The sequence below is a fragment of the Colossoma macropomum genome, unplaced genomic scaffold (assembly GCF_904425465.1).
Source record: "Colossoma macropomum unplaced genomic scaffold, Colossoma_macropomum, whole genome shotgun sequence".
Classification (NCBI taxonomy): domain Eukaryota; kingdom Metazoa; phylum Chordata; class Actinopteri; order Characiformes; family Serrasalmidae; genus Colossoma; species Colossoma macropomum.
In genome coordinates this window covers 17,027,580-17,048,413 of record NW_023494794.1, presented here as the reverse complement: position 1 = coordinate 17,048,413, position 20,834 = coordinate 17,027,580, and the positions used below count along the sequence as shown (strand labels likewise).

The 20,834-nt window shown below is 38.1% G+C and overlaps 1 protein-coding gene across 10 annotated transcripts in view; it reads right to left on the bottom strand.

Annotated features, from left to right (window-relative positions):
- The window catches only part of sh3glb2b (SH3-domain GRB2-like endophilin B2b), a 59,168-nt gene that overhangs the window by 6,670 nt on the left and 31,664 nt on the right, over positions 1 to 20,834 (bottom strand). For 2 of the 10 annotated variants that reach the window (XM_036580406.1, XM_036580407.1), the window contains 8 exons: positions 20,025 to 20,117; positions 17,268 to 17,279; positions 10,603 to 10,665; positions 7,256 to 7,279; positions 5,586 to 5,675; positions 5,027 to 5,127; positions 3,189 to 3,203; positions 2,767 to 2,998 (listed from right to left, as the gene is read on the bottom strand). In XM_036580406.1, coding sequence (XP_036436299.1) covers positions 2,767 to 2,998; positions 3,189 to 3,203; positions 5,027 to 5,127; positions 5,586 to 5,675; positions 7,256 to 7,279; positions 10,603 to 10,665; positions 17,268 to 17,279; positions 20,025 to 20,117 — 630 coding nt within the window. The remainder of the gene's footprint in view (positions 1 to 2,766; positions 2,999 to 3,188; positions 3,204 to 5,026; positions 5,128 to 5,585; positions 5,676 to 7,255; positions 7,280 to 10,602; positions 10,666 to 17,267; positions 17,280 to 20,024; positions 20,118 to 20,834) is intronic. The other 8 variants (XM_036580409.1, XM_036580410.1, XM_036580414.1 and 5 more) reach the window with 6 other exon arrangements.

Below are 20,834 nucleotides of genomic sequence, written 5' to 3'. Positions count from 1 at the left end.
CATTATTCTTTAGAGCATTACATTTGTAGCCTATTCTGGCTTTGATTCATTAGTTAATCACATTGTTGCACTGATTCTAATCAATTCAGCACAATATCTGCAAGGACGCCCCAGTACACCAATGTTATACCATGGCATTCATATTATTGGACTGTGCTTATGCCATTACAGCACACTGATAATGTTACAGTAGTTTCAGACAGATACAACCTCTTGTTAAAGCTTCTAGTTTGGGAATAATACATTTATATAGTAAAATCTTGTTTAGTTAAGTCCTTGAAAAGACATCAGGTTTCACTACCTTAACTATACAGCAGCACTTTTACTCAATAAATGACACAGAGCAAAGACAGTAGGGAATTTACTCAACCATAGCATTTTAAAAGCCCCATTGTAACTCAATGTTTTCACAGTAAAAGTGAAAAAAAACATCATGTTCATTACTTATTTCCTATTTCCCATTTCCTGGCTGTAGACTGGGATCAGAAGAACTTTCTCTCCAGGTTAGAGCTAACTGCTGTAGGGTAAAACCCAGTCACTTTAGCTTGTTATTTTTTTAGTGCTGTGAGTCACTTTGAGGCAAGATGAAGCTTGAAAGCATGTTGGCATTTATTTTCTATTCCCTGCACTCAAGCTAAACTTAGAAGGAAGTAGAAATCCTTAAGTAGAAAAAAAAAACAGAAGAAACAGAATATTTTGGCAGGCACCCACACTTCTTAAATGTGAAGGCCACTTTTCCCAAAAAAATATTTACAAGTTGGTACAGTAAAGTAAGTAGTTGGTAGTTAGTACAGTAAACTAATCAGCTGCATTTCTCTCTGTGCTTTCCGAAACAGCGATTATCACCTTTTACACATCGCCATCAGGTTACATCATCAACGATATTCGATTATATCGGCCTATCTCCCAGGCCTAGTGACAAGATTTGAGCTTGTCCAAGTGCGAGACAGGATTTCATGATATGTGCAATTTATTTTATTTTCTGTTGTTGAAGGCAGAAAAGTGCATGAACCTGGCAATAATTTGGTTCTACCTTTGAAATGACCTCAGTAAATAACGAGAACACTATCAATCTTAAACTTAAGTGAAAAATATGCAGCAAGGGTCTAATTTTCACATTACTGTGGCATTAACATTACACTTGACTTTAGAAATGTTCTGTGCCAAGTCATGTATAATCCTGGCTGGACTTACCAAGAAGCTCCTTTCTTATGCAGAAGGAATAACATTACATAGTAGGCCTTAGTAACTGTAATTATCAGTTATTACTTTTAAGATTTAATTTCATAGTAAGCTCTGACGGTCTGGTACAGATAAAGTTTTAATCACATCTTAGTTGCATCTTAGTATGTCTTTAGGCATGTAAATTAAGTGCCTTTTTTCTCATGCCAAGACATTCAGACAAACAAAGGTATACATGAAAGCATTCACACAGACAAGTATATTAAGCAAAAAAACGGACATCCTTTATCCTGTACAAATGGTCTGTGGGAAGGGAACTGTGGAGGTTGGAAAGTAAGTCCCATGAAGTCCCCAGGTATTTTAAATTTAGTGCAAACAGAAATTAACTCCTTAAACCCACCCATTTGTGGACACACACGTCATAACAGTTCCTCACTCTCATGATCATATAACTTAAAATGTTCCATAATAAGGCATGATGGTCTAAAACTAGCATTTAATATGTTGTGATTTGTCATGTTATGTTATAGTTGGGCAGCACTGCATCCTTCCACCTCATCAGTTTGAGAGAATTTGCAACTGTATATTCTTTGTGTTTCCATCCATCAATTCTTTCACTACAATACCCAGCAATCACACTGATGTGACATTCGGCTGTCTAGCAGTAACATTAGCACAATCTGGCTTCCTTCTGCATCAGCCAGCTAGCAGGAAAAACTATTTTAAATGACCGCTAGTAAGCATCCACCCGAAAGCACTTACCGCCTTCAAAATACCTCATCAACAGGGGGTTTTTCTAGACAAAATGGAAAAACTTGCCCTAGAAACTACTGTGGCACTGCTGGAGGAGGTAAATGTTCACAACAATGTTGTGATGCAATGTATACATTTTTCATTTCGGCCAGGATGCCACTTTGAGTGGTAAATTATGAGGCAAGTGGAAAACCGCCCACAAACATTTTATTTTGTAGCAACTGTTAGAGGTAGGCCAGACTTTACAAAATGTTACCAATAATCTCATTCAACTTAAGAAATTTTACAGTGCATTTTTTTTCTGAAATTAGCTTCATTTAGAGTGTGTTGTTAATTTCAAATGAAATTTATTTTGTACGCGTGTGAAAGGTCACACTGTAGGCAACATTAGCATAATGGTAAATTTGTCATTGTTGTTTCCAACTAGCATATGTTCAGTTAGCTACAAAAAAACAGTCCAACTTGGTAGCACAGCATTTTGAAAACTGGACATTCCCATGTTATGTAGTGCTCATTTTTTCCCAGCATGCTGTAAAGCTAGTCCAACCTTACCAAAGTTGCTACGAAAGAATGCATTTGTACTCGGATGTCCCAAACTGACATAAATTTGTAAGAGGAACTCTAAACCAGCTTCTTTGCAAAGCATGCCTTTGCTAAAGTGAGTCTTTTGAGGGCTGTAGCAGTGTTTGCATTTGCGAGTGATAAACGTTTTGGTCAAAAAGCAAAAACAGATAAGCAGTGCATGAACACCGTAGTGGAGAATATGAAGTGGTTACATATTAATTTCAGAGTAGGTACTGAATAAAAGGGGTAAAGGGGTTAAAAGCCCACCTCATCAGCAAGCAATGACAGTTCGCTTGTGTCTGCAGCATCATAGTCATACAGCACTTTGGCCTTGCGTGTGCCTGTGGCTGGAGGCTTCACCTCCTCAATTTTCAGCGGGGCAGGGTCTAGAGGGCCGGAGGAGGCTGCGGGACAGCCAGGAGCTGAACCTCCGGAGAGAGGAGAGGGACCTGCTGAAATCCCTGATGTGGAAGCGCTAACAGCGAAGGCATTGGGGAACCTAGCCAACATAATCAGAGAGGACGCATGAGCATGGGAATCTGCACACACCTCCATCTCAATCTTTTTATAAAGCATTTATTTGTTCAAGGTAGAATGAACTGACTATATTCCCTTAAAAAAAACTACAATAACAACAATAATTTGCCAGGCTTCCTCTGCCGTTATGAATGAGGAAGGAAATTACTCACGTATCTCCATTTGCACTGAAGGCCAGGAGGAAGAGAGAGAAGGGAAGTGGTTTTAGACATAGCACAGCCACAAATATGCCCATCTGAAACTCTCCTATCCCACAACTAACCTCCTCTTCATCTACGGAGGGGTGGAGTCAAGCGTGCACTAAAAGGCTTAACCCCTGATAAAGGTAGCTCCTCTAATAATCAAACCAACTAAAAACAAAAAACGCAGGAAAGTACAGAGTAATATAAAATATTAATTATATACATAATCATCCTTCGAAAGAACTATGGATAATCCTCATTGTCCTTTAAAAGCAGAAAATTATAAAAGTTAAAAGCCATCACAGATGGCCCAACGTATCCCACTCCTGCAACAAAGGACACACTGTCATAAATGGCATTTCCACCTTCACCACAAACCTGTTTACCCTTCTGTGTAGGAAGTAGCATTTGGACTGAATCACCAGATTCCTTAAAGTTGTACATGTAAACTAAGCAGCTGACAGCTGTAATGAACCGCAGTAGCGATGTGGTGATGCTAAGGGAAACTGTTAAACTTTAAGTTGGGTACTTCATCATAAAGCAGGTTTCTTTCATTTCAAGCACAATTTGGTGATTTCCTTGCTCAAACACTCATATGTTAACTGCCAGGTTTAGTATGAGTGTTTGAGTGGGGAAATCACCAAACTGTGCCAGACACCAGCCCTCTTGGACCTGAACTGAGGAACCCTGCTGTAAAAAATATCCCAGGGAGCCATTCTATCTTTAAGGAGAGGTTGAGCCCCCTGAGAAGAGCTTAAAATAGCTTTTGAACCCAAAAGAACCCAACTATGTGTAGAACCTACGTTTGGGTTCTGGCAAAATCTTGTTGGCCTACATTTGCGTTCAGACAAAATCTTAACAGACTACAGTCGGGTTCGGACAGAGTCTTACTGGCTTACGCTCGGGTTCAGGCGAAAATGGGTCAGCTTTGGACTTGTCAGGTTCATGTCAGGTTCAGACTGTTTGGGTTACTCAAACCATTTATCATCTTGAAAGGATTTCTCAGCATTTAGACCTGCTTTAGTTACTTTGTTCTTCCTGCCTACTTTTATTGCCTATTATCTGTTAACAGTTTTAAATCTGACATGGTGTTTAGGTCCATCCAGGTGCACAAAGCCAGTATAAAAACAACATAATAACAACACAATTGAACAGATTTATTTATCAATCAAGGTTTTCTAACAACATTCGAAAAGTTATAGTTAGTCAGACGAAAACTTTTGGGATGTCGTTAGAAAACCTTGACTGATAAATAAATCTTTTAAAATGGAATTTAAACTTAATTTTAGATAGCTAATGATTGTCGGCCTAGAGTCGGGTTCGGAAGGAACAACATTGGCCTAAAGTCGGGTTCGGACAAAAAATCTCGTCGGCCTACAGTCAGGTTCGAACAAAACCTGACTGTAGGCCGACAAGATTTTGTCTGAACCCGAGTGTAGGCCGACGAGATTTTGTCTGAACCCGAGTGTAGGCCGCCGAGATTCGGACAAAATCTCGTCGGCCCACAGTCAGGTTCGGTCGAGTTCGGACAAAATCTCGTCGGCCTACAGTCGGGTTCGGAAAAAATCTCATCTGGCTTCAGTCATGTTTGGACAGAATATTATCTGGCCACATACGGGTTTTTCTTGAGCTACAGTCGGGTTCAGATTTTTTGTGGGGCTCCAGTTAGGCTAGGATTTAAAATTCATGGGAGGGAAAAACGGGTTCAGATGTAAATTTCAGGCCTCTATCCTAAACCAAAATAAGAAGAGACAATGCAGTTGGTGTGTAAGTGAGGGTTTTGGCTAGCAGCTAGATATTCCACACACCTGCTGAGCTCCTTCTGCAGCTCCTGCATGTGCTTGTGACACTGAGCATAGTAGGCAGCCTGAGCTTCCACAAATTCATGCAGGCAACGCAAATGATTCACCTGCATGGAAAAAGAGGAAAAACAAATCTCTAAAAACAAATCACTGTGACAAACCTTTTCTAGGAAAGTTTCAGTTACATAGAAAAGAAGATTCTGTTTTCACTGCACTCTGAATAGAAAACAGGTAGGTACATAAAATCCCAAAGCAAGTGGAAAATGTCGATGAAGAAAAAATATCACTTCTCAGTGAACTTAAGTGCATCATCACACAGGAACAAAGTATATGTTTCAATCCATGACACATTTGTTTATATTAAATATTATTCCTGACTTGTGTGGGCTACACAGATTAAATACACAAAGTAGTCAGTTGTAGGGGGAAATCCCAAATGAGACCAGCTGATGTATGCCAATACTGACAAACTGACACCCACAAAACTGGAGTATCTGTTTGTCCAGTGTTTGTTTTAGTGTGGAATTGTGTAGTAATGTGCTGCAGTAATAAAAGTCTGACTCACGTGTGTACTGCTGATGCCTTCTAGAAGGAGACGAGTCACCTCCGCCTGTCTGTCAAACTCTGTCTGAGCCACTCGCAGTTCCTGCTCGGCCTGTAATATACACACACACACTTACATATGCGACTGTGATATATCAGTGCTTTCTTATAGAGGAAGTACTTCTGATGCTGATCGGACAAAAGTAGTTCTTTAGAGTGACAGAAGCCAGGTATCCTGATGTCCACAAAGCAAACACAGTCATTTTATTGACACCCAGTGAACCTTCAAATGTTGTCTTCATATGTCATAAGTAATAAAATACATCCAAAAATTAAGTTTTCTTTTGGGGCTATTTTGCCTTAAATATCTTGTATGTACCTCTCTCGCCATGAATACATGCAAAACCACGTTTTAGGCCAAAAATCTTCTCAAAACTATCATAAAACAGTGTCTGAGACATCAAGCTGTGTATTCATTACTATTCTGTGTAATAACTTTCTGTAAGGTATCTGAGGCATTGAATTTTTAAGATTTTTGCACACAAAATGATTGTTTGCATCTTAATGATAAAAGTATGCAGACATTTTGAAACTTTTTATGTAAAGCAACCACGTGCCTACACTTATTGGCCATTTTATCAGGTACACCTACCATATAGGTGCATTTTGTACTCGCGTTTTTCTTGCGTTATAATCTGCTATCTGCATGCTAAAGACTTTGGAGGCATTTAAATTTTTTTTTTTTGGATTGTGTTTTGTTTTCACAGTTCAGGCTGAATTGACGTAACGGAGGTGAGAAGATGGTATTTGCAAGCAACTTCTGTGCATAAAAGCTTGACACCATAAAAATGTCCAGAATTTTTTGACAGAGATGTCTGTTACAATGCAAAACAAGTCACAAATTAAAACTATCAGCAGGAGCATCACTGTTAAACTAGTGCGCGATATATCGGACGGGCCCTACTTTGTAGGTGTAGAGTGCAGTGCATAAGTCAGAGACCATGTTTATTTATTTAATTTCCAGTCAAATGTGTAGCTGTTAAGAAGCTGAGAAAAGTAAATAGGAAAAAAGACAAAAACTTCAAACAAAGAATCAAACAAAGAAGCTACTGGTGTTCTCAGAATAAAAGACTGTTCACCCCAGAGTCCAGACCTCAAAAAAAATCAGTGAATATGTTTAGGATTGCTTTGACCGTGAGAAGCAGAAAATGCAACCAACTTTTAAGACAGAACTTTGGAGGTGTGGAAAAATATCCCTGCAAAAAAATATCCTTTGCAAAAACCGAAAGCAAGTCTACAGAAAAGAATGGAGGCTGTAATAAGTGTAAAGGGTGGATGTCTGTTAACTGAAATTATATTAAGGCTTTGAGGGGTCTGTGTAACTTTCTGTATGTTTTCTGGGGTTTTTTCCAACACTAAAAAACTAGTCATTTGTGCTTAGCAGATGTTTTTGCTATAATTAAAAAAAATAAAATAAAAAAACTTACTACACAGTACTGTATAATTACTGACTGTAGTCAAACTGTTGCTATGTACATCAAAAAGAACCAGAATATGGTAGACGTTTCTTGTAAAATGGCCAATGAGGCAAGGTACGTGTACCAAATAAACTGACCACATCCTATCATATTATCTATTACATCAGAAAAAAGGAGACTCAAGCAAAGTGAATTCTACAGTGGACATACTCACTTTGTCCACCTCTTCACTCCACAGCTGATTACACGCAGCAGAACAGATAAGAGAGGTGACATTAACATCAATAACATCACAGGAATATGGGGTGTGATGACATCATATTCACTGTGCTTATAGCTTCTTTGCCAGTGGGTTCCTTGGTATATATAAACACAGTCTCTTTCACTCCTTTATATGGTGGGTCTTTGTGTACAATCAGGAAATAAATATTATTGGTAGGAGAAAAAAAAAAGATACAGACTTTTTGAGATAGCCTGGGGGCAACACATTGTATTCTGTAAGGAAATCTTGTTAGCTAGCAAAGTCAGGCACTTGTTTAGTCTGCAAAATGGCAGGGATTATACACTTTCATGTCACTTGAAACAAAGGGTTTCCTTTAAACTATGCATGTCAAACTGGGGACCATCTGGGCCAAAGTGCTGCTGAGACTAGTGTTTACCCTCATCTACCACTCTGAATTCAGTTAATGCAGGCCTTGCTAATTAGTTGATGAGCTGAATCAGGTGTGTTTAATGAGCTAGCGTGCTGAAGTCTGCAGTGTAAGATATTAAAATCCAGTATTTTCTTATTCCACATGATGGTGCTAAGAAGACTTTTATTTTTCTTCCAGTTGATACTGTAATGTCATCATAATATTTACCATGCCATAAATATTTTTATATATTTATGCCAGACACAGAGGGTTAACCCACTACGTACGGTTGGAGTTGAAAGAGTCTGGTTTACATACCAGCAAGCTAGGAGACACTTCCTGCACTTAAAGGCACCTGAATCCGCTTTGGTGGGCTGACACAATGGCTTGGAATTCAAGGCCCAAGACAAATGCACAAATCACATATGATGATTAAGTGATACAATTTACCCTCACAGTCATTTTATTTCTTTTCCACCCAGGCACAAATAATCAAAAGGAAAAAGGTAACACTTTACTGTAGAACAATGTTCATAAGGCTCCATGGCACCTACGTTGGCGTCTCATGACAAGTGACATAAACCTGTAACGTTTATATCCAACATTAGTCTTTCACGTTTGCCAGCTTTAAATCATAATATCTATGTCAGTTCACCTGTCGTTACATTCTCGCATGATACTTTTTGGGGTAAAACGACAACCTGTTACAACAACTGACTTTGTAGCTCTGTGTAGGTCTCAGTGACATAATTTGATAACGTGACATTGCTTGCCAAATCAGACTAGGTTTTTGTCAACAGTCATTAAGAGTATGTATGTGCCATGTAACCTTATGAACACTGCCCTTCGGGAAAGTGTTACCAGACAAATGCAGTACGGCAATGTGTTGATTTTACACACCACAGCACATAGTCTTTGCAATACTTGTCAGGAAGTTTCCATCTCTTCATGACTCCTCCATAAAGAAGCATAGTGATTTGATTTTAGTTTGATATGAATTACACGCCCAAAAACATTACACAATACGCATAACACATCACACACCAAACACATTCTAGTGGGTGGAAACATGACATACAAACAGTAACAGCAAAACAGTGACCAAAATACAACATTTGATGAATATCTTGAAACATATCTACAACACCAAGTGTTGGCCTAAGTCTGATCTAAGTGTTTTCTACAAGCAGAACAGTCTAGTGAAGATAAATTAAGCAAACTAATTAAAAGGACACAAACCTACTTTTTTTTAAGCTGGTCTTCATACTTGAGCACTTTTAAAGCTGCACTACGTACATTTGGGGATTTGGAATATGTAATTGCAAGCAATTTGAAAAACATATTTGTAACGCGAACTGTGCTGTGCACCCCCAAGTGGATTATTTTGTGTGACAGTATTTACCATTTCGAAGTACCCTCCATGGTGCGACATACAATGGTAAGCATATATAGCATTGGGAGTCTAGCCCAAGGACTCTTATTGGTATATCGATTAGGCTTGAGCTGAATGATTATAGCCAACAGTATCGTGACTGTCAATCAAGTTAGAAGATTTAAATATCCGAAAACACACTGTTCGCATCTTTAAGATGCACAAAAGCAATTATATTTGTAAGAATTAATGTTTTCTGAATCTGCTCTAATATGTTGTCTGGCTTCAGACCGCCCTGTAGCAAGGTAGATCTTTTTTTTTTCCCCTACCCGTTGTCATGCCTTCCACGCATGGAACAGCTTCCCTTACAAAACATGAACAGGGATTTTTACTTTGTGATTACATCAGTTTAATAAAAACAAAAAGACAATGCGGTTATCTACAGTAACAGTAGCCTTTAGGCAACTTCTCATAGTTATGTTTTAGCCATTTTATTTTATTTATATATTTTAACAGTGATTTGTATTTATAAAGTGATTTATAGGCTGTAAACACAAACTTTATTAGACCTATAGCAAAAACTACCAAACCATAATGAGAACAAAGAATGTTTCTAACAAAGAATAGTTTCTGACCAGGAAACATGCTTATTTTGTCCAGTTTATGCAGGCATGTTAGGTCCTGTGGTGTTACCACAACCTGTCGCATTGAAATGGGTCTTTGCAGATAGTATTGTCAATTGGCAATAGCTAGGGGGCGTGATCGGATGATGGATGATAATCTCTTAAGCCTCGTGGAGGTCCTGCCACGATGGGAAACATTCCAGAAAACTCTTGCTAAATCAGACCTGGCAGCTCTAAACTTTAAATGTGCTTTAGTGTGAGACTCACTGCAGCAGAAAAAACACGTTTTCCCCTACTGACTCAGTAATGCTGCTTTCATTTTTAACAAAATCAAATATTTACGTACTGCAGCTTGAAGTGCCTACATTACTAAGCCACCATTTAACATGATTCTCTCCATCTATGACATTAATCACCTTTCTTTCAGCATTTCGCACTCGGATCCTGAAACTCATCAGCCCACTGAATGGGCCGTGTATGGAAGGATGGACAGAAAAGTAAAGTCTCTTACAGAGTGACCCAGCAAAAGTCCAAACACGTTCATTCTCTTCTTTCTCTCTTCTTTCCATCCTCCCATCTTTCCCAGTGATTCTTACCTACAGCTAGTGGTGCAGCCATTAGTATCAATAACAGTGGTTTACAAGAAATCAAAAAGGAAATGTCGTTATACTTTGCTTTTTGTTCTTTAAAACGTTCGGAAATTCCAGTCTCCAAACAAATATGCTTTCACATTTCACAGTGCGGAGGTGAGATGGGTTGTTTAAGCAGGAAATATGTGAATACAGAACATGGGTGTGTTTGGGAATCATTAAGCTATTGAAAGTGAGTGGGTGTGCATTTTTTTTGTTTGATGGAGGTTTGGGGAAGACAGAGAGAGAGAGAGAGAGAGAGAGAGAGAAAGTGAGAGAGACTATGTTCTCTGCAGCAGTCTTACCGCAGACGCACTGGCAGACAGAATATAATTGCGTGGCCTAGTCTCCTGAAAATCAGGTGCAGCCTAAAGGTGGAGGGGGGAAACAGAATTTTACACAGAATCATGCATTCACATAAAACTGGCTCAGCACACTCAGCTGAAAAAAACAAAAAAAACAAGGCAACTCAAACCAAAGCAAGCAAGCAACAAACCAAAAATGAGATGTACAGCCACACAGTAATCCTTCACCATTCTCAAAAAACAAGCAGCAGCAGTTAAAGAGTCAGGGATTAGTTTCAATTGGGGAGGTGGGGTTACGTCACTTCACGGCAGGACATCTGTGATGTTTATGACCGATTCAAACAAATAAGAAATCTTTATACAAATGACAGAAATGGGAGAGGCTACACATAAGCAGCTGAACATAAGCAATATGTTCAGCTGCTCACATACCCAAACATTGACTTAAATGTAATTTTGTTTACCCTCCACCAAGAGAGTCCAATGCTATCTGCACAGGGCCGATGTGGCTGTAGGTTTTTATGTCAATTAAGCTGGAGCACTCCTGAATATTTGTCTAATCAGTTGATCCCAGTTGAACAGCTGATCAGGTGTGCTCCTGCACTGCTGGAATGAAAGCCTGAAGTCACACGGGCCCTTAGCAGATAAAACTGGACACTCCTACCAAAGTGTCTTTTCAGGGGTTCTTTGGTAAAGGCAGTGGATCATTCTACCAAACTGGATCAAAGTCAAAAAGACTGAAACTGAAACTGTCACTACTGAAACATTTGGTAAAGTTTCTGTAGTATTATGACTGTTTTGGCAGTGATAAAATTGAATGTTGCATCATTTGTTTTAAATAAGTAACCATAATTCAGGTTTGGGGTCATTTAAAGCAAGAGGATTTTATTATAAAGTCCAAGTCAGTTAAAAGTCCAAAACATATTTTCAACTGTGACTTTGAGCCAATTTGGTAGAATGATCCACATATTGATCTCTATTGATCTCTATCACAACATAACTTGTAAATATCTTGTAAATGCCTTGTAGAATTGTCCGTACAGAACAGTGACAGCTCAAAGAACCATTTGAATGCATTTTTTTTTATTTATTACAATTTTTGAGTGATTAAATGACAGACAAGCCGATCTTCTTCATTGTGGAAAATCTGCTGTATATGGGTCTCTAAAGAATCCATTAAAATGATACTATATACCATAAACAAGGGCTCTGCTACTATTACAATTCATATGTACTACAGGTAGGTAGACTATTTTAGTTATTTACACTTAAGCCAAAATTGGAACTATATTATTATCATCTGCATATCGTCTGGCTTTCCTTATTCTGCTTTCAAACTCTGGGAGGCTGGAGTGCAGGGCCATAAAGCACCAATTTGTTGTGTGGTTGCTTAGTGCATATTGAATAATGATACAATAATGAACCTAAAAAATTGTGGTGTTGCGTTCTATTTTGCTAGATCAGAACAAAGAAATCTACTTGGTACGTTACCACTGATTTCTTACTGATGCAGACTCCAAGCTGTAGCTTTTGGCACTAACCACAAATGAGCAAGAGGAACATTCTGTAAAGTTACCGTGCATGTGGTGATCATTTTTCATCTGTCAATCTGAAGGTCTCCAAGTGGGAAATTCTAAAAACTAAAGCTGTACTGAGTATATTTTTACAGACGACTCCTCAAAGAAGTGAACCTGGTAAGCAGTGTTTACCCTCTGTCTTCACCCACTGTTATGCTAGAGTTGCTGGCGGACTCAACTTCCACCTGACACCTTTCTTCATCTGTACATTCAGGTTTAAACATGTATAGCTAAACCTCATTTGTATGGAAAAATGTGATTCTCAAATTCGTAATCATTCACAGATACAGAATTATGCTCAGGAATAAGTGATTCCTGTTATCCTAAATGACTGCCTTCTTTTAGCTACACAGAGAAGTTGTTTGTTTGTTTTTTTTGCATTTGTGTAGTTCATAGTAAGTCATACTGTGTTCTAAACCCCATTGACTTGTCTGTGCCACTTGAATTAAGAGGTTGCAAAGTAAGTATTTATGGAAACTGTAGTGTGACTGCTGACTTCCAGTGTTTTTTTTTTTAGCACTGGTAGGCTAGCAGCTCCAGTTTCTGAACTAAAGACAAACAAATTGAACATCAAGCATATGCTGGCTGATCATTTGCATTTGGGCAAGCGGAAAATCATGTAAATGTAATTTTTCTCCAAACGATTCCTTTAAGTGAACGCAATGTGTCATTAGCTTGAGAATTACTGCCAACAGTCAACATCATCGCATGAAGCAGAACTTCTGTTATTGTCAAGGTTTTAATGTTCTGAGACGTATTTTTAGGTAGGACAATGAATATCAACTTGATTTTGACTTGAAATGCTTCACTTGAAATGCTTCAAGTGCCTCTAGATGTGAAAACTCTTTTCACAGAAAATCATGGAATATTTACTGTCAGTTTGCACTGTATTAATATAACCGTGGTTATTTCCATGATTTGTTTCGTATTACAGATAAAGGATGCTGGAATTGAATCACTGGTAATACTTACATTACCCCACCTCCCCATGTAAATCTAATCCCACCTGTGTATTATTTTGTATTGTCAACATTCCGTTTCATATTTAGCAGGACATACCACATTGCTCTATCTGTTTGTATGGTTGTTTGTACCCCACACTTCAAATGCTCACTCCTATTACATTAGTTTATACATCAGCTTCAGAGCTAATTGTTACTTGAATAATTCAAAACAGTTACTGAATAATAAGTGTGCATCTAATTATTAGTAACTGAACAGTATGGCTGTAGGTTAAGAGATTAAATCTACTGTACTTTGTCAGGTGTGCATGATTGTGAATGTAAGGTCAGGTGCTGCCCTTTTCACATCAGACGTCATGTTAGAAGTAAATGAGTGTGAAAGTCAAAAGGGGAAAAACCCTTGGGCTGTTGCATAAGGCATTCTGTGGACATGATCCAAGCATTTTTATCATACTGGCACCCATATGTGTTGCTTTAGTGCTCAAGAGTTCAGTTACCCAAATAATCAGATTAGGAGGACTCATCACTCTGCCTTACTAGAATATTAACAGCTGTGGGCTGCAACTGGATTTTCTAAACCATTGTATTAATTTTCATATTCAAACAGACAATCTGCCCCACTGTTTTTTAATAACTGTCGTTACTGACAGGGGTGGAAAGGTTTTACTGGGTGAACTCTAGGGTTTTTCTTAAAAGCTTAACTTTATCTTACATCAGGGGTCTTGGACCTTAACTGAAAAACAAAAACATTCAAATTCTTCAATTTTGCCAATATCAGTATTTTTGACTGATTGTTGCAAATAAATCTAGATCTCTATCCAGTCTAGGCATTTTCATTATAATAATTAATTATATATTTTATTGTAATCAGTAATTCTTTGGTTAACTACAAAAAGTTCATTTGCAACTTAAACCTTCTTAAGTCTGTTTAACACTGTTCTTCCTAAATGCAGATGATGCATTATCTATAGAATCATTATGCTACCTTATATGTGGGTCACATTAACTAACATTACTAAATTACAGTAGACATTTTACACTGAGCCCACTGACTAAGTTTTTTAGCAATTAACACACAAATCATCAAATACTATTAATTACGTTGATACAAACAAATTCTGCCATAGTCTGAAGAAAATTAGAAAGCGAAACACCACATTTATTACCGATTGTGGAGTTTCTTGGCTGCTGGATATTTTTGGGACCAACAAAACACTACAAAATCATAAACTTTGTGTAATTATCTATTTAGAACAATTTTCTGACAAGTGATCTACCTTCAAATAACAGCTACAGCTTACACACTTACAAAAGCTACCGTTACTAGTTCACTTGCCAAACAAAAGTACATAACCATTCTCAGAACTCTGTATTTACAATTTATTCACAATATTTTAAGTGATTAGTTATATCAAGTTATATAGAGCCAGTGACACTAATGCTAGTTTTGAACAACCCCCTGCAACACTAAGCAGCCATTCAGCAAACCACTTTTAGTCTGAGTCAATGTCAGTTATTAACATTGCAGTGGCTGCATCAGGAAACTTTTGCTACTGCTACTTTCCTCCCCCTCCTATCCTGGAAGAACACAGAGAAACTGAGAAGACGAAAGGAACAGGAGGAATGCAGAGAATAAGCAGAAACAGCTGACTCCTTTAAATGTCATTAAAGCTGATGTCAATTACTGAGCCGATCACATTGTTTGCTTGAGGGCACACCGCCAACACCGCTTCACAGTGCCAGCCGATTCACATCTGTGTGATTTTCTACTCTGAATCTGTTGTACGAAGCCTGTTGTACGATAAACATTGTCGTCCGATAAGCATAAAACAGCATGTATTTATGCGTCCCAGTGATTTCTGCAAACAAATTCATGCAGTCTGTAATACGTAGCTCGTGGTAAACATACAAACAGCACCAGAATCCAGTGACAGTAGATATTTCACACTTGCACTGTATATGCTAAAAACAATGAATTATGAGAAATACATATTCAGTGCCGTGTTATGATGACACTGTAGGGGAAGCGGTGCTTCCTGTGTAGTCTTAAAGCAACCACAGAATAATACAGAATTAGAAACAGGCTGTGCATAATAAAATGACAAAATAAGTATGCTTCGGAGTGAGATTTAAAGCTTGGCTTGTACAGAACTCTAAATAACACTTGCCAGCTGTAATATATGTATTTTGTTGTTGTCAGCTCACCAGCTGTGCTTACTGAGTCATAGCTTAGGTCTCATAAACGTCATAGTGCCTGCTAATGAATCATTCAGACCTTCCCTCCCTTAACGTCCCCTTGCCAGTAAAGTCCAGCAGGTCTGATGGAGTCATAGTCAAATTTGACATTTGCAGACTGCGTTGCCTTGCCATATGGCCATGACCGAGGCTGGTAAGGAAGACTGGAGACAAAAAAATCATCCATTTGGATGCGGTTAGCAAGCGTGGTGACCTGTGTGCAGTTGCGTGTCAGTTTTCAAGTCATTGAGTCAACAGTCTCAACAGTCTTCAGTTATATAAATACTGTAGCACCGGGGCAGAGCTTCCCATAATGCTTTTTTTATTTGGGTTTATAATTATTTGAGTTTATGATAATTAGCTCTTATTTTTAAAAACTTTCATCAGTTGTGCGCTGTCATCATGTGAAGGGCTGAATCTGAAAGGATTTAACACATTTTTGTTACTTTAACCATGATGTTTGCTAGTTCAGCCTGTAACTAAAGTCAGTGACTTTTGACTACCAACTGGCGGAACAACATCTATATTGGTACTTTGTTGGTGAGATTTTTACTGATATTAAACTATTGACTGAAACTTAATACTAGCTGATAGAGCTGTCAAATGGGCTTCAATAAAATTCAAATTTTGCCCTAGTTTGTTGGTCAAATATTCTAATGTATTTGAATTGTAATTACATCAATTATCAAGAAGATAAATGCAGTGAATGGCATTTTTCAATGACAGTGTTGTGTCATAAATCTATACGTGGGCACCCAAATTTCAAATATCAATCATCCTAACACAACCCAACAGTGTTATAAAACAGTGTTTTTCAGCCTGGAGCCACAAAAACTCTTATTTGATACTATTTTTGGGAATGATCTTTACATAAAACCCCCTAGACCAGTGAGACTGCATTCCACACCAGAAAAATGGCGAGTGGTTGTGTGATTGAATGCAGAGTTGAGGCAAAGAAAGTATCCATCTAGCACAGGTGGCTGCACGGTACAGCATTACTTAGCCAGATAGCTAAACCAGCAGCTTACTTTACTACTTTGTGTGTGCAAACATTACGTGATTATTAGCTACAGAGAAATTATATACTACAGAGCACCTTCCTTTGGAGCGTTGGCTTGTCCAAAGCAATTCAGTCTTTAGAAGCAGACAGTATACAGACGCAAAGAAAGTATTTTCGCCTATTACCCTGTGTGCACACTGAAGCAAGTTTTGAAGCGAGTGTAGGCAGGCAGCCAGTTTGACTGGATTGTGTGGACATGCTAACTACACTTTTCTACACTTTGCCACTCTGAAAAAAAGCTGTAAGTGGCAGAGTCGCTAAAGAGCTGTCAGATGTTTGCAAAGATACAATTAAATACCTAATTTAGGGCAAAAATAGACAGCTGTTTTAATTTTTCTTAAGCAATGGCTTACTCTTCAGTTTCATAGCTGTTGTGTGTGATTTACTGGTCTGGGAGCTACAACAGAGATAGATTTAAACATCTGACATTTTGAAAGTGGTTTTTTTTCTTCATTGAATTTGATGACTATGCAAATTTTGAGTTTCATTTCGACAGCCCTGCTGGCTAATTTTATCAGCAAATATATCCGATGTACCTGTAAAATGTGAAAAAGGCATATGAATACAGCATGCTATATACAGTGTGCTATAAAAAGCAAATGCATACTGTGTACTGTTATTTTTGTGACCCTGGCTTAATAAAGCGTAGTCCAGCTATTTCTGTACAGGTTTTTTCCACGATTGCTCTTTTTAACAGACATGGAACTTGGTTGACTGGAAAAGAGAGGGGAAAGTCAATGCAAAGGTTAAACCAGGGGAAACGAGAGAGAAACAAGAAGCGGGATGAACACGGTCTTACACACACACACACACACACAAAACGGTACTCACATCTCCCTCACACTGTACAAATGACAAAGATACAAATTAGTGCACATAAGAGGAAGTACAGGACTGCTCTCTTCACACGTAAACACAGACAGATTTACCTAAAAACCAGAAATATGGAAAGTAGCAGCTTGTTCAGGGTATTCACCTGGGCTGGTTTAACACAAGGGCAGCAATTTGAAAGCAATTAAATATTGATAAGCATTGCAGTCGGGGTGGCCAATATGACAATACTTATTATTATCATGATATGTTACGTCATACTGCGCAGTGTTTCCCACACCAAGGTATTTGGACACCCAACAAATTATATTTCAACTGAAAAAAAAAATATTGAGCATTTTTATTCATCCTTTTTTAAGAAAAAAGAAAAAACATGCTTTTGAGTGCTACAGGCATGCAGTTCGTCTCATGGGGAGGAAGCGAGCGAAAGACAGTGAAGTAAATATTGAGTTTGCTTAAGATTTTTTAAAACTTCCATATAATTAAATGGTTACGTTGTAAACAAAGCCATCCAGAATGGTTTGACGTAAAAAGCTCCATTACAGAGAAATGTACAGAATTGTGGTGATGGTAACAGGAACCGAAAGTCCACCTCTAAAAAGGTCTAAAAGGTCAAGTTTTTTTACAAGGAGAAATCATGAATATCCTACCTGACCTCGGAGAGATTGTTTTACGATAGTTTTGCAATAGTCAGTTTTTTCAAGATTTTGCCATGAAACACTTTTTTTGGACCTGTTTAAACCTGTTCATAGCAGATTACATGTACATGCACAGTGGTGTAATTCAAAATACACCACCCCCACCCCAAAATCAAAATTACATATAAAAACTCAATGTAGGTTTTGAATAGTAAATAAAATTGCAACCCCCAGCTAATATCACCAACACTTTAAAGAAATCAGGTTTTCTGAAGTTTCTCTAAAACAGAAAATTTCATGCCAAACCACTCGAATAACTTTACTTACATCTCAGCGACTGAATTATGTGGAAATTTTGGAAAGCTGGTGGAATTCCCCTTTAATAGATGAGTACTGAGAAACATTTTAATGAGAAGCCACATGTGGAGGAGGAGGAGGAGAGAGACTCCTAGCTCAGGTACTCTGTGTGCAAATTCACAGAGAATCACTTTGCTGTCATTTAGCTAGTTTAAAGTTTACTGAAATACAGTCAGAAGAAAAGGCTGTATCTTAGGGAGGTGGATTTTTATTCATTAATTTTTTCATCTCAGTGGTCGATATTTGAGTAAAAGGCGATATTCGAGTCTACAGCGCGTTTTGTCAGCAGTTATGTTGTTTTCTGTAACTCATAACATACTTTAGTTCACTGTTATTCTCCTGCCAAATAGTTAAACAGAAAACAGCTAGCAGACTGTACTGCATCCTGCTGTAGCAAAAAGAAACCATTATTTATAAATAAATAAATAAATAAAAACAAAAACAAAAACAATCTTTTATAGTGTTGAAAGTTGCCAGGTAGGCAGGAGGTCAAACCATCCAATATATGTATCTACATGCCAGTATATAGCTTCAAAGTGGAAAAATACATCACTTGTGCTCAAAGAACATACACATATAAATTAGGCTTAGAGTCCTAGTGTTATGAATATTTGTAAGTAACTGCAATACCTACAAACTGCTTTTGTTAATACCCAAATCTAATTGTTAAAAATATATAATATTAAGAATTTTGTTATTTACTTCTGCTTTTGAATCAGTGTCTTCCCACCACAGTCCACCACACTCAGCACCAAGTTGTATTTAAAATATGTGGGAAACACTGCACTACATCATAATTAATTCGTTTGAACATAACACGGATATAATCACTACTTAAAGTACAATTGCAAGTTTTATTACAAAGAGCATAATTTGGGCTGTTTAACTGAATTTAGTTCAAAATAATGAATAAAAGTATTCAGAGGTTATGATAGTATTTTTTTACGCGGCACCAATGATTCTTTTTTTGTATGCCTCAACTTATCAAACCTTAGAAAATGAAGATGTCGTAAAGTATCATGACGCTATATTTTTGCCATATCGCCCACCCCTACATAGTGGTCTCATTTGTGCGATCAGTTTAGACAAGGCTAGTGGTCTCAAGATCCTGAGTCAGTTTTCCATTCATACTAAACTGTCCCTGCATAAAAACAGCTCTCAGTGATAAATGTGGCTCAGACTGGCATCCCTACTAAAGAATTTCTGACTCATCAAACATTTATGCAACTAAAAGAACACCACTGTAAGTCGATTCTGATTTAAACAGCTAGACAGATTGTGACATAATGTGAAATTACTTATCCTGTTACAAGCTTAAAAAAGCTTAAGGGCAAAGAGGTGAATTGGCTGCACTAAAAATGATAAGCCCAAGCCGAGTGAGGCAGAAGTGTTCATGACTAAGAGGTATTAAAGAAGACATTCTGCACAATGGCTAGTCAACTTCCCTTGCTATTACATGAGTTCCAGGAATGATTTTGGCAGGGAAGGGGTTTGTCTGGAGGCTTGCTGTGCTGATGCAACTCAGTCACGAGTGCACACTTAACCACACACTTCCCACGTGGTTCCATTATGCAAGGCACTGATTCATCAGGCAGCGCTGCACAACTGGTGGCTCCTCGCTGTGGCAGCAGCCGATTGGACACAAGTTGTGGAAATGGAGAGGTGAAATTTTGGGGAAATGGAAGTTACTGGGAGAAGACAAGGGTGGATCCAGAAACAGAGGGGACAGCTGTCAAGAAGGTCAAGAGACAAAATGACTCACAGCAGCCTTGGCCTCAGCTAGCTTGGCTTTCTTCAGCCGTGCTTTGCAGACGTCTAGGTCAAGGCGCCGGTTCTCCAGTAGCCTTCTCTCTTTCTGTAAACAGAAACAGAGCATGAGTCTTCTTTCAATATCTGTGCTTTTTGAAGGGCTGAATGCTTTGGGGAGAATATGTAATTGTGCTTTTTCTGACCAAAATTGCAACTTCAATTCCAGTGTGATTATTTCCTACAAATGAAGCTCTAAAATTTCCTATCTTTAGTCCTAAGTTCAGGTTTGACAAGATTAAGATAAAGATTTTTCATTAATGTGTACTACAGAAGCAAATCCTTAATCTTAATTTAGGAATAATGTCTTGTTTTACAGCATAGGAAATCTAATCCACTCAATGGAGGTTGATAATCGTTTGTTATATCTCTTACCAAGCAACCAACGATGTGCACACATACTCAAAAGAATGAAAAAAAAATCTAGGTTAAACTATATGGCCCAAATTGCGTGGACCAGAGCCATGTAGAGAGAGTCGCGTCAACGGAAGTTCAAAATGCTTGGTCACGTGATTCACGTAGACTTCAGATAGTTCCAGGAAGTTCTTTGCGGGCAATTTAAACCCATGAACACTCAGCGACAGAACTGCGTCTTTTGGAACAATGTGTGTGTGTGTAGTTACAACAATAAGATATATTTTAAAGTCAAATTCGCTACTATTTGAGGATTAAACGCTGTATTACTTGCCTTGTTGACATGTTGGGTCAATGTGAACATGGTTTCAAAGTGTGTTTCTGTTGTTTCATTGCTTTGACTTTTCAGTAT